We start from the raw sequence: 16,321 nt of genomic DNA, 5'->3' as shown, positions 1-16,321 counted from the left end.
CTAGAGAGCATTTGAATGATCCAGAAGAGGATTGGGAGAATATCATATGGTCAGATGAAACCAAAGTAGAACTTTTTGGTAAAAACTCAACTTGCCATATATTGCCTGAATGACACAGCCTGGAGTTGACTGATGCACACCAGGGCTTCACAATCCCATCAAAAAACAGAACTGTGCTAGCCTGTGCTAGCATTTCTCCTGCGGCGTATATAGTAGTATATAGCAGTGTATATGGATACTGGAAGCCTGTGCTAGAATTTCTCCTGCAGTGTTGCTATCAGTGTGTGAAGAGTGGGAGAAGAGGGTTGAATTGACAATCCAACACAATGGGCAGCACATTGAACACATTTTATAAGTGGTCAGAAACTTGTAAATAACTCATGAAAGAATAAAGTTACGTTAAAACCAAGCACATCATTGCTTTTCTTGTGAAATTCCCAATAAGTTTGATGTGTCACATGACCTTCTTCCTATAGAAAAAATAAATGTTGGATTAAAAAATGGCCGACTTCAAAATGGCCACCATGGTCACCACCCATCTTGAAAAGTCCCCCCCCCCCCCCTCACATATACTAATGTGCCACAAACAGGAAGTTAATATCACCAACCATTCCCATTTTATTTAGGTGTATCCATATAAATGGCCCACCCTGTATATCCAGTCTGGGACGCTTGCTTCTTATGATTGCAAGTATCAATGATGGGATTGTAGGAATACATTTGTGAATTGGATTTGTAGTTTACATGTTGCTGGGATTTTTTGTTGATTATTTAACAACCACACTAGTTTCACAATCAGGACAACATGTATTCCGTCCTGAACTTCAGAACACAAGCCTCTTCTGTATCCACCTCACTAAGCCAACTAATAATCTCTTCTGTACTGAAGAAGAGCAAGAACCCTGAAACAGCTGTTTCGGATACCTGGAAGATACCTGGAAATGGCACTAGAGAGAGAGTTTTCTTTCTTCTAGTGGAGAACACATTTGCATACTTTTTCCCAGAAGGCACTGCCTGTAAGGGTATGTTCACACAGCAGAATGTTCATGCGGAATTCCTTTTTAAGTGCCATTGGTTTAAATGGGATTTTGCTGCTCTGTTCACACGGCAGGAAATTCGGATTCCGGTGTCCGCAGAAACATTGAAATTTTCCATGTGGACATTCCACTGTGTGAACATAGCCTAAGACTCCTTACAAAAGCTGGAGAATCAGCACGCCCCTACAAATATATCTCCATTTTATAAACATTTCCAGATATGTTCTTTCTTCTTTGGTCAATCAGCATGACCTCATGATAATCTGTTTAGACTACCGCCACATCCACTCCTGTGGTTTTCCTTCTGTCTTGTTCTACTATAATCCCTTATTCCCCTACAGTCTCCCCCCTCTTCCATTCTATTTACTGCTCATTACCCAACATATTCAATACTGTAATCCAATATTGTAATTTTTTTCATGATATGTTCATGTAATATGTTTTAATGGATTTAAATAGGAAAAACTCCTTTGAATACCAATACAGCTTCACAGTGCCAGATGCCTGGCACAGTGCCCTGTCTGTCCCCCTTACTGTCTTTCCAATGTGCTGATCATGGAAAAGGTTTAGCATGTTATGACAATCCATGCTTCCATGTCTGTGCCTACACAGTCCGATTCCAAACTTTATTGGGGTGGGCTGTGTCACTGGGTTATGTGCTAAATTTTGTCTTCTGCATGTAGTCCAGGCAATGTTGTTTGGAAATCGTATAGAAGGCAAGAAAGTGTGAAATTTAGGCCCTCAGACAACCCCTTTAAGCAGGTAAGGGGGTGAAAATTATTTGCAGCTAGGCTACCTTTTGTTATGGTCCCTTTAGGGGTCCATGATATTGGTTGACTCTGTCATATGTATGCCCTAATATGTTATATATGTAGGATAAGACCATGACTGGAATGGTCATTGGAGATTGCTTTATTTCCCTAAGGTACCTGTCATATGTGGATACTAGGTTTCAGGATGTTCATATCCTATCCATTGAAAGCTGGGTAAAAAATGGGGAATACAAGAAATAGTTAAAATCCCTGGCAAGACTTGGCTTGTTAGGGAATTTTATAAGTCCTATTATTGGGCCACTTCAGATTTTCAGGTTGGCCCAAAGTCAGCACAGGTGCTGAGGACAAATTATAATGGGCTTACAAAATGGTGTTTCCATGTCTGCACTAAGACGCTGTGAGGAACCTCTGATAAGAGTTGGAGTCCTAAGGTGCTGCCTCAGAAGGATACATTTACACAATTTTGGGGACTGTTTTGTTGGATGGCTGGTAGTAAGCGCCCTGTACCAAGAGGGAAGATTTTGTGTAGTTAGCGCCTGACAAGCAGCATTTATTTCGCATTTGTATGTCCCTGAAAACTAACAGGAGAAACCCTGTATAAATGTTACTGCCATATCCCTGTCTCTGACTGCTATTTTTCCACTATTTAAGCAGTTCTCATACAGTGATTACCTGTATATTATTCTTTGCTGAATTATTCCACTTACCTTAGTGTTTTATTATCCTCTAAACCAGCAATTCTCCGCACAACTCTTTGGCAGAAGCCATAGCTCATAAAAAGCACAGAGTTTTCAGCTATATTGGCAAGAAGAGCTGGACTGGTCCCCTTGTAGAAGCCTCTGAACCCCATATGCTTGTACGTCTTCACTGCACAGTCTATTAGGCCTCTGTACATATTTGGGAATGTCTGCATTTTCACCTTGGCCGTGTCAAATGGCTGTCCAGTCAGAACACAGGCTGTCCCACCTGAGAATTAAGGATTGTTAATATATATCACTAAAATTGCAACACAGCACAACAGAGAGCATATACTTTGCCCCAATGTAAAATAGTATGACTGAGAAATGCCTAAGGGTGCGTTTACACGCTATTACCAACAGTTGATTTCACGCTGCGGGAATCCTGCTGCGAGTTACACTACCATTGATTTGAAAGGGTCCAAAGACAGTCTGCAATAGTGTCAGATTTGCGGACTGTCCGCGGACCCACTAAAATCAATGGTAGCGTAACTCGTAGCGGAAAAGCCGCTGCTAGTTACTAGCGTGTGAACGCACCCTAATAAAAGGTTTACCTTCTACCTATATAACCTATATGAATATATCAAGCAAGCTTAACAAACAATTCCCAAATCTGGTGTTGTCATCAGCTGATCGCTTTTATTTCAATAAAGAAAGTGGTGAGTTAGAGGACATTAGTTCACTTTGGGATATGTGTAACACATTTGTTGTCTACTTTGTTGGGTGGCTGGTAGTAAGCCACCTGTACAGACAGGGAAGGGATCTGTATAGTTAGCGCTGGATAAGCAGGATTTATTTTTGTGTTTATGTCAAGTGTGAAGACTGTCATTATTTTGTTACTGAATAATAAAGACAGGAGAACCCCTGTTTAAAGGAGAAGTATCATGGACAAAAACTAATACGTTTTAGATCACGGGGGGTGGAGCGCTGGGGCCCCCCTGCGATCTCCTGTATGGAGCCCCGACTCTCCTCCACAACAACGTGTCACGACCCCCAGCCGAAGAGGGAGCCACCATGCCCCCTCCATATAGCTCTATGGGAGAGCCATTCAACAATCTTCGGCTCTCCCATAGGGCTATATAGAGAGGGCGTGGCAGCCGCAGCTTCAGACGGGGGTTGTGACGTGCTGCTGTGAAGGAGAAGGCCCCAGTGTTTACACCCCCTGCTATCTAAAATGTATCCCCTATTCTTCAGATAGGGGAAAAGTTTTTGTCCATGAAACTTCTTCTTTAAACATAACTTCCATGTCTCTGTCTCTGACTGCTATATTTCCACTATTTGACTGGTTCTACAGGGCTAATCATACAAAGTACATATTATTACAATTGTTCAACTGCAGAATAAAGTGATCTATAAAATATGAATTTAATAGTTTATTTTTAATTGGGAAAACTCTCTAGCCAAAACTTTTACTGTGTAAAGACTAGTCTAAGGCCAAAGGGGTCAGTCTATGACAAACAGAGGCTCATGCATCGCCCCCCTACAGCCCTACATTAAGCATAGCGTTACCTTAAATGGGCACTGTCATTAAAATTGTTTTTTTTGCATATGATACAGCAGGTAAAATAAACAATATTTGTAATTTACTCCCTGTTAAAAAAAATATATTTTTATGTAACTTTCATGGCCTTATAAATGTGTCCACTAGGGGTCTCCTTCTTATCTAGCCCGGCAGGAGACCAAACTCAGGAAGTGCGGTCTGGCCATATGCAGTGAATAGCACTCACTCACTGCTTCTCTATGAAACCGGGAGAGTGAGTGCTATTCACTGCCTATGGCCAGACCGCACTTCCTGAGTTTGGTCTCCTGCCGGACTGGACCAGAAAGGAGACCCCTAGTGGCCACATTTATAAGGCCATGAAAGTGACATAAAAAGACATTTTTTTTACAGGGAGTTTATCACAAATCTTACTTATTTTACCTGCTGTATCATATGCAAAAACATAGTTTTATAATTTAAGGGCTTGGTCACATATTTCGGGCATGTGTCATTTTTGCCATCCAGTGTGCAGGTGACAGATTTACATGTCAGTTGTTACATACTGTAGGTTCAACGCTGTTGCTCCATTTCTGCCTTTGAGGCAACGAATGTGATGTCGGATGCAAAAGATGCAGCATCTGGCATTTCCATCCACTCCCAACTTAGTAGTTATATACGGTGTCCTAAGCAATAAATGCCTCCACTAATGCAATTGTATACTAGCAAAATTGTATTTGCTTATTTTTAATTAAACGGTAAGGAATCCATTTCAGGCCAAAATGACTACTAAATGTAGATCCTATAGAAATGAATAGGACTGTTGTCTCATGCAGACTTACCTGCAGCTCCGGCTGTCAGATCTATAGCAGCTTGGATGGCTGGATCCGGAGCCATGTTGTGGTTGACCTGATTCTGTCTGAAAAAGTGAATTAATCAATAAATACATAAATAAATTAATAAACAAATAAATAAATACTTATATAAATACATAAATAAATAGTGTTCACACACAAGAAAGTGGAAAGTTGGTAAATGCTAAATATGTCATACTAAGGCTATGTTCCCATTTGCCATTCGCTGATTCTGTTATAATGATTGAACTTTAGCGGAGAAATCAATCTTGCCTGTCAGGTTTTTTTCCAACTCTAAGGGGGAAGATTTATAAAAATCTGTGTAGAGGAAAAGTTGAGAAGTTGCCCATAGAAACCAATCAGATCGCTTCTTTTATTTTTTAGAGGCCTTTTTTTTTTTTTTAAATGTAAGAAGCAATCTGATTGGTTGCTATGGACAACTGGTCAACTTTTTCTCTGCACGTGTTTTAAAAAATTTCACCTAATCTACTGAAAAATAAATAACGGACATCTAAGTGAATGGGACCAGACGAGATCCATTGGTAACGGTGTCGCACCATCTACCCAGCGCTATTATCAGCGTGTGGAGCTCCACAACGTTAATCTCAACACAGCCTAACAAATTTTCCTTCATTGCAAGATGAATAATATATACAGTGAATAATAAATAAATAAAAATGTACATATGGGGCCCCCACCTGGCAGTGAATCAAACTACTTCTATTTTCGTTCCACTATTGAAAAATTTGGTAATTAATCCACCTCACCTATCCGTAGAAGCGAACAAGGACAAGATCATGGCTGGTTTTCTCCTATCTGGTTTTAAGGGGTACTCCGGTGGAAAACAAATGTTTTCAAATCAACTGGTGCCAGAAAGTTAAACAGATTTGTAAATTACTTCTATTTAAAAATCGTTATCCTTCCTGTGCTTATTAGCTGCTGAATACTACAGAGGAAGTTGTGTAATTCTTTCCAGTCTGACCATAGTGCTCTCTGCTGACACCTCTGTCCATGTCAGGAACTGTCCAGAGTAGGAGCAAATCCCCATAGAAAACCTCTCCTGCTCTGGACCGTTCCTGACATGGACTAAGGTGTCAGTAGAGAGCACGTTGGTCAGACTGGAAAGCACTACACAACTTCCTTTAGAGCATACAGCAGCTGATAAGTGCTGGAAGGATTACGATTTTTAAATAAAATAAGTAATTTACAAATCTTACAAAGGGCTGCCTCTGTCCTACCAACTCTTGGTATCTCATTTATAAAGTATTGATATTCACTGATTCATTCATAAATGTTGTGAGAAAAGAAACCAGCTGGAGTTATACAAGAAAAGTGTGAAAAAACAGATCCTTGTATCAATGTGGTGGTCATACATATTATTTAGGCTTTACGCCATTGGGTATGCATGCAAACCATGCTGTAATAGTAGGCCTCAAGGTCGCTCTACAAAGGAGCTGTCGGAGTGTTGTGCAGTGTGTAAACTGATATGCAGCATTCACAACAAGACGATACAGTAAGCAGTAAGGAGTATTGCATCATAAATAAGATAATGTTCTATAATAAGTTTTCTTTTTTGTTTAGGCCTTCAGGGCTAAAAGTCACCATACCATGTTATACAGGCCTCCCTCTCCCATTAGACCAGTGTTTCCCAGCCAGGGTGCCTCCAGCTGTTGCAAAACTACAACTCCCAGCATGCCCGGACAGCCTTTGGCTGTCCGGGCATGCTGGGAGTTGTAGTTTTGCAACAGCTGGAGGCTCCCTGCTTGCGAATCACTGCATTATACAAAAGCCCCTGTCACAGAAAAGTTAGGCCCTTTAGAAAAACCTTAATCCCTGCTATTACTTATAAGGCTGTTCACACTGTGTGTTTTTGTTACATTTTTAACTTGTCTCTATAGGTGAGTTCTTCAATTAAAAAAAATAAATGATGAATGTTAAAACCTAAGGCTATGTTTTCACACATCCTTTTTATGGGCAAAAAAAGAAAAACAAAACAAAACAAACAGAACATCTAAAACTTTCATTCGGTTTCCTGCCTTTCAAAACATTTTTAACAGTTATTTTTGGCCGTTTTTTGGGTAATTGTTTTTAAATAGTTTTTTTTTATATATGTGTGTGTGTTAATGGAAACATGGAAACTAAGGAAGGTTTGAACAAATATTGTTCATTTAAAAAGTACCTGTCACCAAATAAACTGTTCTACACTAACTATGATCCCTAACTCCTCCTAACACCCGTCCAGCCCTTAAAAAACATTTCAGAGCTTTAAAAAGCTGTGTATCTTACCTTTATTCTTGCTCACATAGTGCAATCTCCCAGCAGGAGAAAGTGGGCGTTTCCCAACAGGCATGACATCACTGAAGCCTGCTGGGGGACCACTTCCGCCCTCACATGGTTGCAGTGCTGTGATGAATAGAAGACCTCAGGCTCTGTGCAGCTTTCAATGAGGCTCTATGCATGTTTCAGTGAGGCTCTGTACAGCTTTCAGTGAGGCTCTGTACAGCTTTCAGTGAGGCTCTGTGTAGCTTTTAATGATGCTCTGTGCATGTTTCAGTGAGGCTCTGTGCAGCTTTTATTGAGGCTCTGTGCAGCTTTCAGTGGGGCTCTGTGCAACTGTCAATCAAGCGCAGTGCAGAGAAGCTCTTCCTGAGTTTGGTCTCCTGCCAGGCTGTGAGCAGACCAACCTCACTGTATTAATTGTGGTAGGGAACAGGAAAGTGGACGTTTTATCTATTACATTTTAAAGGGTACCTCTCATCAAAAAAACTTTTCATATATTATAGATTAATGTATGCAGAATAACTTTACAATTGCATGTTATTAAAAAATATGCTTCTTTCTATTTAATTTTGCACTTTGAAGAAACGACCACTAGGGGTCTCCCTACCAGTCCTGGCAGCAAGCATTTCAGACTCATGCTGGAGTCCTAAACACTACGAGCTGCCAGTCTGCTTTGTTCACAAAGGAGAACACTCAGAGCTGCCAGCCTGCTTTGTTCACAGCCTGTTTGGCTGTGAACAAAGCAGGCTGGCAGCTCTGAGTGTTTAGGACTCCAGCATGAGTCAGAAATGCTTGCTGACAGGACTGATCGGGAAAAATACAATAGAAAGAAGCATATTTTTCATTAACATGCTATTGGAAAGTTATTCAACATTCATTAATCGAAAATATATCAAAAGTTTATTTGATGAGAGGTACCCTTTAAACATATTTATGTTGATAATTTTAAAAGCAAGTGAATGGGAAAGTGTCTGCCAATTACACAAGGAACATTATATTAAAAGTTTTATTTGGTGACAGGTACTCTTTAAAGTAGTCCAGTATAAAAAGCTTATCCCCTATCTGCAGGATAAGTGTCAGATCGCAGGGGGATCTCCTGCCCGGCACCCTGGCTCTCTGCATGAATGATGCTGAGTCGACCACGGCACAAAGTGGTGGTAAATACGCCCCCTTCATGCATCTCTATGATAGTGATGGAGACACACGAATGCTGTATCTCCGGCTCTCCCATAGAGATGCATGGGGGATGGGGCGTGTTGGCCACCGCTTTGTGTCAGGGTCGACAGAGCGTCATTCATGCAGAGAGCCAGGGTGCCGGACAAGAGATGGCGGAGGATCCCAGCAGTCGGACAGGTGATACGTTTTTTTTTATACTGGATAACTCCTTTAAATTGTAACATTTAGGCCCTGTCCATCACAGTTAGAAATGTTGTTTATATGTTGCAAGACAGTATGTATATATGGACTGTATGTATGGAAGACAGCATTGTATCCCACTTTAAATGCATACAATAGATTATACTGTCGGCTCCAGAAGGAAGCTCAGGTAAGCTCTATTGGACCATTACATCGTCTGAGCTTCTTGGTAAAGTCAATCATTACCCCCTCCATCTTAATCCCCCTGTGCCATAATTCCCCCCTCCCTCTGGGCCCCTTGTGCCATTATTTCTCTCCCCCCCCTATCCCCCTGGGCTCATATTTAAATATAAATATACAATAACATCCCTCCCATACACTTAGTTTTTACTTTTTTCTAACATTACCTGGCCTGTTCGGGTATACGGCACTCCCAGAGTCCCTTTCCCAGAGTCCCGTTTGGCTGGGCCGCACAGAAGGGTGACGTCCTCCTGCATTGTGCAGCACCTCCACGCAACATCAGGGGACATCAAGCGTCTGCCTGGCAACCACACAGCTTCCGTAAAGTAGCTGCGGCCAGAGCTGCGGCCGCGGAACATTACAGAGAGCTGCTGCGGCCATTCCCTGCTCTGCGATGACAAATACTGGCAAATACATGGCCGATATTTGTCAGTGCATTGCGTACTCCCTCACAACCAGTGGCATACCCCTAGGGGTACGCATACCACCTGTAGAGAACCCCTGATGTAGAGAACAGGATCTTCAGGGTCCTGTACAGTAAATGCAATGTCAAAAAGTAACATGAGCCGCCCTCACCTGGTGTCCAAAGAAGCAGCTAACCCTGGCACAGGTAAAGAGTAGTACAGAACATGTAGTACCTCCCTGTACTCTAGTGAGGCGCTACCAGACAGCCAGTCAGTGCATGCACTTCAGTAATACAGGGGTTTTACCAGTGAAATGCCCATTCTGATTGGTTGGTTTTTCCAACCATTGACATGTTTCACAGATTTGGACTGTCCACAGCATTGTATGTTGAGTCTGGTTTCAAGTTACAATGGCCCAGAAAATATTGTAACCTGAGGCCATTTTACATCAAGGAGCGACTGTACCGCACTTGAGCAGAGAAAAAAAATACTGCAGGTCTGTTATTTTCTCTGCTCAACAACTAGAAAACAATGAACACCAGATGGAAAGCCAGATGAAGCCCCATTCAAGTCAATGGGATTCATTTGGACCCATTGGTGGCCCTTGTGCAAACCCGTTTGGGGGCTACAAAACGGAGCCCCCTAGCAGGGTGATGTGAACTTACCCTTACTTCCAAGCACCATCCAGGGCGATGACAGCCACATGACACACATTTGATGTCTATCAGCAGCACCACCACTCTGGATGTAGTTTAGGAGTAAGAGAGGAAGGAGGTTCCTGCATCTCTGCCTTCCAGAGGAATCCAGTAAATGGAGGCCTGTGACAGACAACATTTTGGCATCACTTTGGCATCCATCATCCGTAGGCTAATATGGTACCTATTGATTCCAAGCAATCTGAGGTATGGAATAACATAGGGGGAGATTTATCAAAACCTGTGCAGAAGAAAACTTGCCCAGTTGCCCATAGCAACCAATCATATCGCTTCTTTCATTTTTAGGAAGGCCTGTGAAAAATTAAACAAGCAATCTGATTGGTTGCTATGGGCAACTGGACAACTTTCCCTCTGCACAGGTTTTGATGAATCTCCCCTATAGTCTACAACTCTATTGTACCGTTCATTTTTATAAGGTGTATTTCCATCTAACCGACAGAGGCCGACCAAAATGATACTCTTCCGGCTTCTGTCTGACAAAGGACACGTTATGGGGGAGATTTATTGAAACCCGTGCAGAGAAAAAGTTGACCAGTTGCTCATAGCAACCAATCAGATCGCTTCTTTCATTTCTCAGAGGCCTTTTCAAAAATGAAAGAAGCGATCTGATTGCTTGCTATGGGCAACTGGGCAACCTTTTTCTCGCCACATGTTTTCATAAATCTGCCCCATTGACACACCTGGAGCTTTTCTAAAATACTCACTAAAAGTAGGGGAACTGCGTGATGTGAACAGGACCTTATGTGTGCGGGACCTTAGATTTGAGGATTTTTTATTTTTTTTGCCCTTACAAGTTAAAGGAGTAGTCCAGTGGTGACCCAGTGGTGAACAACTTATCCCCTATCCTAAGGATAGGGGATAAGTTGCAGATCGCGGGGGGTCCGACCGCTGGGGCCCCCTGCGATCTCCTGTTACGGAGCCCCGACAGCCCGCGGGAAGGGGGCGTGTCGACCTCTGCACGAAGCGGCGGCCGACACGCCCCCTCAATACAACTCTATGGCAGAGCCGAAGCGCTGCCTTCGGCAATCTCCGGCTCTGCCATAGAGATGTATTGAGGGGGCGTGTCGGCCGCCGCTTCGTGCGGGGGTCGACACCCGATATCTGTCCGGAGAGCCTGACCCCTGTACAGAGAGATCGCAGGGGGCCCCAGCGGTCGGACCCCCCGCAATCTCAAACTTATCCCCTATCCTTAGGATAGGGGATAAAATTTTCACCACTGGACTACCCCTTTAATGCCAGCGGACAAGATCTAGGCAGAGCTACTTCTTTTAAGGTTTCAAATGAAGTAGGATGGCAGGAGTGAAGGGCAGCATCCGAAGTAGTATATTAACATCTGAAGTAGTATATTAAATAGCCACATTAGGATAATAGATTATGGAACCACATAGAGCAGTGGTCTCCAACCTGCGGACCTCCAGATGTTGCAAAACTACAACTCCCAGCATGCCCGGACAGCCGTTGGCTGTCCGGGCATGCTGGGAGTTGTAGTTTTGCAACATCTGGAGGTCCGCAGGTTGAAGACCACTGACATAGAGTGTTATGTATGTTTAAAATAGACTTTACAACCACTTCCAATATTATCGAGCAGTGTTTCCCAAACAGGGTGCTTCCAGCTATTGCAAAACTACAACTCCCAGCATACCAGAACTCCCAGCCTAAGGCTGTCCGGGCATGCTGGGAGTTATAGTTTTGCAATAGCTGGAAGCACCCTGTTTGGGAAACACTACTATAGAGGAATAGACAAACCACATACAGCATTACATATATTGAGAATAGACTATATAGCCACATTCAGAATTATTGATAAAGAGGAAAACACTATGGGGGAGATTTATCAAAACCTGTCCAGAGGAAAAGTTGCCCAGTTGCCCATAGCAACCAATCAGATCACTTCTTTCATTTTTAACAAGGCCTCTGCAAAATGAAAGCAGCGATCTGATTGGTTGCTATGGGCAACTCAGGTTTTGATAAATATATATATAGAATAAACTGTAGTGCCAAATTAGGCTTTATAGATATAGAGGAATATTAGACTACAGAGCCACATTGGGCATCATATGGGCTACATAGTCTACAAATAGACTGTATAGGCATAGTCAGCATTTTTATATATGATAGACCAATGTTTCCCAACCAGGGTGCCTCCAGCTGTTGCAAGCACCATTAAATAGAGAAATGAGAAATAAACTACATAAACTAGTGTTTCGCAAACAGGATGCCTCCAGTTGTTTTCAAACTACAATTCTGATGCCTCTAGCTGTTGCAAAACCACAACTCCCAGCATACCCACACAGCCTTTGGTCTGGCATGCTGGGGGTTGTAGTTTTGTAACAGCTGGATTAGAGGAAGGAGGAATAAACTACATAAACCAGTGTTTTGCCAACCAGGGTGCCTCCAGCTGTTGCAAAACTACAACTCTGGTGCCTTCAGGTGTTGCAGAACTACAACTCCCAGCATGCCCAGACAGGCTATGCAACAGCTGGAGGCACCCTGGAATAGAGGAATGTGGAAAGAACTACATATATTAGTATTTCCCAACCAGGATGCCCCCAGTTGTCTTTGTCCGTGCAACAGCTGGAGGCACTCTGGTTGGGAAACACTGCCATAGAGCCTCATTCAGCATTATATAAAGTGGAATAGAGGAATGAACTACATAGACCAGTGTTTCCCAGTACAGAATGTGGTTATACAATCTAATGTTACAAAAAAAATACTGAATGTAGATAGGACAGTATTTCCCAACTGGGGTACCTCCAGCTGTTGCAAAACTACAACTCCCAGCATGCCCGGACAGCCGAAGGCTGTCCGGGCATGCTGGGAGTTGTAGTTTTGCAACAGCTGGATGTGCCCTGGTCAGAAAACACTGTCCTATTTACATTCAGTATTGTAGTTAACAAAAGATTGTATAGCCACATTCTGCATTATATATATAAATAAACACAGTTCCATTCAGTTTACATAAAAGTAACATCAAACTATAAATAAACAAACAAATGTATCAGAAGTTGAGGTGTAATGCTGTAAGGTGATGCTGCCCTTCACTCCTGCCATCCTACACGTGGGCACACAGCTGCCAGAGAATGGTGACTGGCATCCAGCCATGTGAGCAGGGAGGAGGGACACAGAGAGGAAGAGGCCCTGCCAGGGTTACATCATCCACAGGGTAGATAGACACTGTATACATGAGGAGGGCATCAGTCCTGAGCAGACACCTGTGACCTGCCCAGTGCCCGGCCTGTACAGTGCAGCTGTGTGCAGAAGAGGGTGAGGGGGGCCTCCTGCTGTAATACCAGCCCACAAGAGGTGGGCAGCAGCTGCAGCCACACTACAGAGGGATCAGAGATCAATACAGAAGAATAAGGATACAGAGGAAGGAGCTGATGCCACTTACCAGGAGGCTGTACCCTCTTACCCTGCTGCCAGGAACCAGCTCTGTCTCCCGCTGTCACCCGTCCCCGCCCACACCCTGTTCTTTATGATCAGTCACCCTATAGCAGCTTTATAGGAGACTGCCCACTGCTGTGTATGTACAGGGCTTATATGTAATAGGCAGGTGTCCTCATCAGGGGGAGGTAATGTCACCCTCATATAACGTAGAGGGGCTGATCACCTACTGCATGCATGGGGCAGGGTCTGTGATGTCACCTTGACATAGTCAATGAGGGCTGGATTCTTACTACATGGACCAGGCAAGAGGCCCATGCTGGGTTATAGGCATAACAGCCTGATATTATGTAGACTGGATGTTATTATATATACATAGGCAGGGCTGCAGTATATTGCAATCCTAATACAGTATATGGGACTGATCAGTCACTGCATAGACTGATATAACTTTGTATGAATGCTGATCAGTTTGTATGTGCAAAATGCATTATAAAAATAAAACTCAGACCAGTGTTTAGGGTGCCTTCAGCAGTTGCAAAACTACAACTCCCAGCATACCCAGACAGCCAAAGGCTGACAACCTAATGTGGGGGAACTATACTGCTAGCCCAATGTGGGAGGAACTATACTGCCAGCCTAATGTGGGGGGAACTATACTGCCAACCTAATGTGGGGGAACTATACTGCAAACCTAATGTGGGGGAACTATACTGCCAACCTAATGTGGAGGAACTATACTGCCAACCTAATGTGGGGGAACTATACTGCCACCCTAATGTGGGGGAACTATACTGCCAACCTAATGTGGGGGAACTATACTGCCAATCTAATGTGGAGGAACTATACTGCCAACCTAATGTGGGGGAACTATACTGCCAGCCTAATGTGGAGGAACTATACTGCCTACCTAATGTGGGGTACCTATACTGCCAACCTAATGTGGAGGAACTATACTGCCAACCTAATGTGGGGGAACTACAACCTAATGTGGGGGGAACTATACTGCCAACCTAATGTGGGGGAACATACTGCCAACTTAATGTGGGGGGAACTATACTGCCAACCTAATGTGGAGGAACTATACTGCCAACCTAATGTGGGGGAACTATACTGCCAGCCTAATGTGGAGGAACTATACTGCCAACCTAATGTGGGGGAACTACAACCTAATGTGGAGGGAACTATACTGCCAACCTAATGTGGGGGGAACATACTGCCAACTTAATGTGGGGGGAACTATACTGCCAACCTAATGTGGGGTACCTATACTGCACACCTAATGTGGAGGAACTATACTGCCAACCTAATGTGGGGGAACTACGACCTAATGTGGGAGAACTATACTGCCAACCTAATGTGGGGGGAACATACTGCCAACTTAATGTGGGGGGAACTATACTACCAACTTAATGTGGGGGAACTATACTGCCAACCTAATGTCGGGGGAACTATACTGCCAACCTAATGTGGGGGGAACTTTACTGCCAACCTAATGTGGTAAAACTATACTGCCAACCTAATATGGGGGGAACTATACTGCCAACCTAATGTGGTGAAACTATACTGCCAGCCTAATATGGGGGGAACTATACTGCCAACCTAATGTGGGGGGAACTATACTGCCAACCTAATGTGGTGAAACTATACTGCCAACCTAATGTGGGGGGAACTATACATGTACAAGGACCAAGGCTGTAGGTTATGTGATAGGAGGGGATGTAACCAGAGGTGTAGCTTAGGGGCCTGATGCAAAATCTGCAATAGGGCACTGTGGTGTCCCGGTACCGTATTGCATACCGTACCTTGTATGGTGGTCCCCAAAGTCAGAGTTACTACGCTCAGGTAGGGTCCTCCAGGTGGGACAGCCCCTAGTCGCCTCTCTTCTCCTCTAATTTTATACTGTTTCTATGTACATTTTTAATTATGTATATTTAATATAATGCATATTAGTACTTACCTTGTTGGCGTCGCAGGACCTTCGGTCATGTGACTATGTTAATTCCTCTATGGTATGTTAGAGGAACTTTGGAGGTCCTTGGGTCACATGTTTACCCATAATTCTATGTGAAGGTGATTGACAGAAGTATTGGACCAATTAGCTCTAGTCCAGCCCCTGCCCATATAAGGGAGCTGTAGCCAATTATCACTCTCTTGGGTTGCTGCTCTCGAGGATGCCGGACTAGCAGGACGAATCTGCGCAACTTTCAATGACACGCTAGGGCTGAAAACCTACCGGCCTCAGCCTAAATTAAACCGTGAATTCTAAACTAATCCCCGCTAAAGCTAGCGTGACTATTGGACCGCAACTAAATCCTCTAAATCCAGTGGAACAGCGCATATCAGTCTACGGACTCTAAAATGCTTAAGGTCCCAACCACTGTCAATCTCTGTGAGACTTTGCATGTATAGAGACTGTTCCGGTTAGGAAGCTTGCAGAAAATCTTCAGTAAAGTTCCAACTGTTTTCAGCAAACTCTCCAGTTGGGGAAATTCAATTATTCTATACCTCCTTATCACTCTTGGGAAGGGTGGCGGTAGGAGAAGCATTACAGAGGAGCCCTCACCCTGGCGTCACGAATAGAAAGGGTTAACCAGACACCCTGTAGTCACCGCACAGCTACACACCATATACCCTACTCCCCCAGGCTATCACAGCACCATATGCCAACTATTGTTCTGCTCTCTTACAGGGCAGATGTGCTTTGGGGCCCCCTTAAGCACCAGGGCCCCGATGCGACTGCTACCTCTAAAGCTACACCCCTGCATGTAACCATGGTATAGAAACAAGTCTTTTGCATTTTTAGCATAAATGTTGCAACCACGGCAGTACCCCCACCCTCTGCATGGACCACAGCCCATAGTAAGCCACACATAGAGAGGTTTTTGCCAGTGTTCACATGTCCTAAACATATGTTGCCTTTGTTTTTTGTTTTTTGTGTGTGCATTTTTTGTAGCGTTTTTTTCACATCCGTCAAGAGAAATCCTTGAATTGCTTAATCAAAGAATCACATGACTTGTAATAGGAAAAAGCGCAACTAATAGTGTTGAGCGGCATAGGCCA

General features: G+C 43.5%; 1 protein-coding gene across 6 annotated transcripts in view; it reads right to left on the bottom strand.

The window, feature by feature from the left end:
* Window positions 1-13,558, bottom strand: part of LOC130358578 (mitochondrial ornithine transporter 1-like) — a 42,014-nt gene extending 28,456 nt beyond the window's left edge. Inside the window, exons 1-3 of one of the 6 annotated variants that reach the window (XM_056562005.1) lie at window positions 13,266-13,558; window positions 4,867-4,943; window positions 2,518-2,776 (exon numbers count right to left, since the gene is read on the bottom strand). In XM_056562005.1, the coding sequence (XP_056417980.1) occupies window positions 2,518-2,776; window positions 4,867-4,921 (314 nt within the window). In that variant the 5' untranslated portion in view covers window positions 4,922-4,943; window positions 13,266-13,558. Of the gene's footprint in view, window positions 1-2,517; window positions 2,777-4,866; window positions 4,944-7,164; window positions 7,586-10,037; window positions 10,057-10,274; window positions 10,421-10,578; window positions 10,622-11,635; window positions 11,655-13,265 lie in introns of those variants that run through there. The other 5 variants (XM_056562009.1, XM_056562008.1, XM_056562006.1 and 2 more) reach the window with 5 other exon arrangements.
* Window positions 13,559-16,321: the final 2,763 nt, after the last annotated feature.

Source organism: Hyla sarda, chromosome 2 (genome assembly GCF_029499605.1).
Source record: "Hyla sarda isolate aHylSar1 chromosome 2, aHylSar1.hap1, whole genome shotgun sequence".
In the NCBI taxonomy this organism is placed as follows: domain Eukaryota; kingdom Metazoa; phylum Chordata; class Amphibia; order Anura; family Hylidae; genus Hyla; species Hyla sarda.
This window is presented reverse-complemented; position numbering and strand designations above follow the sequence as displayed.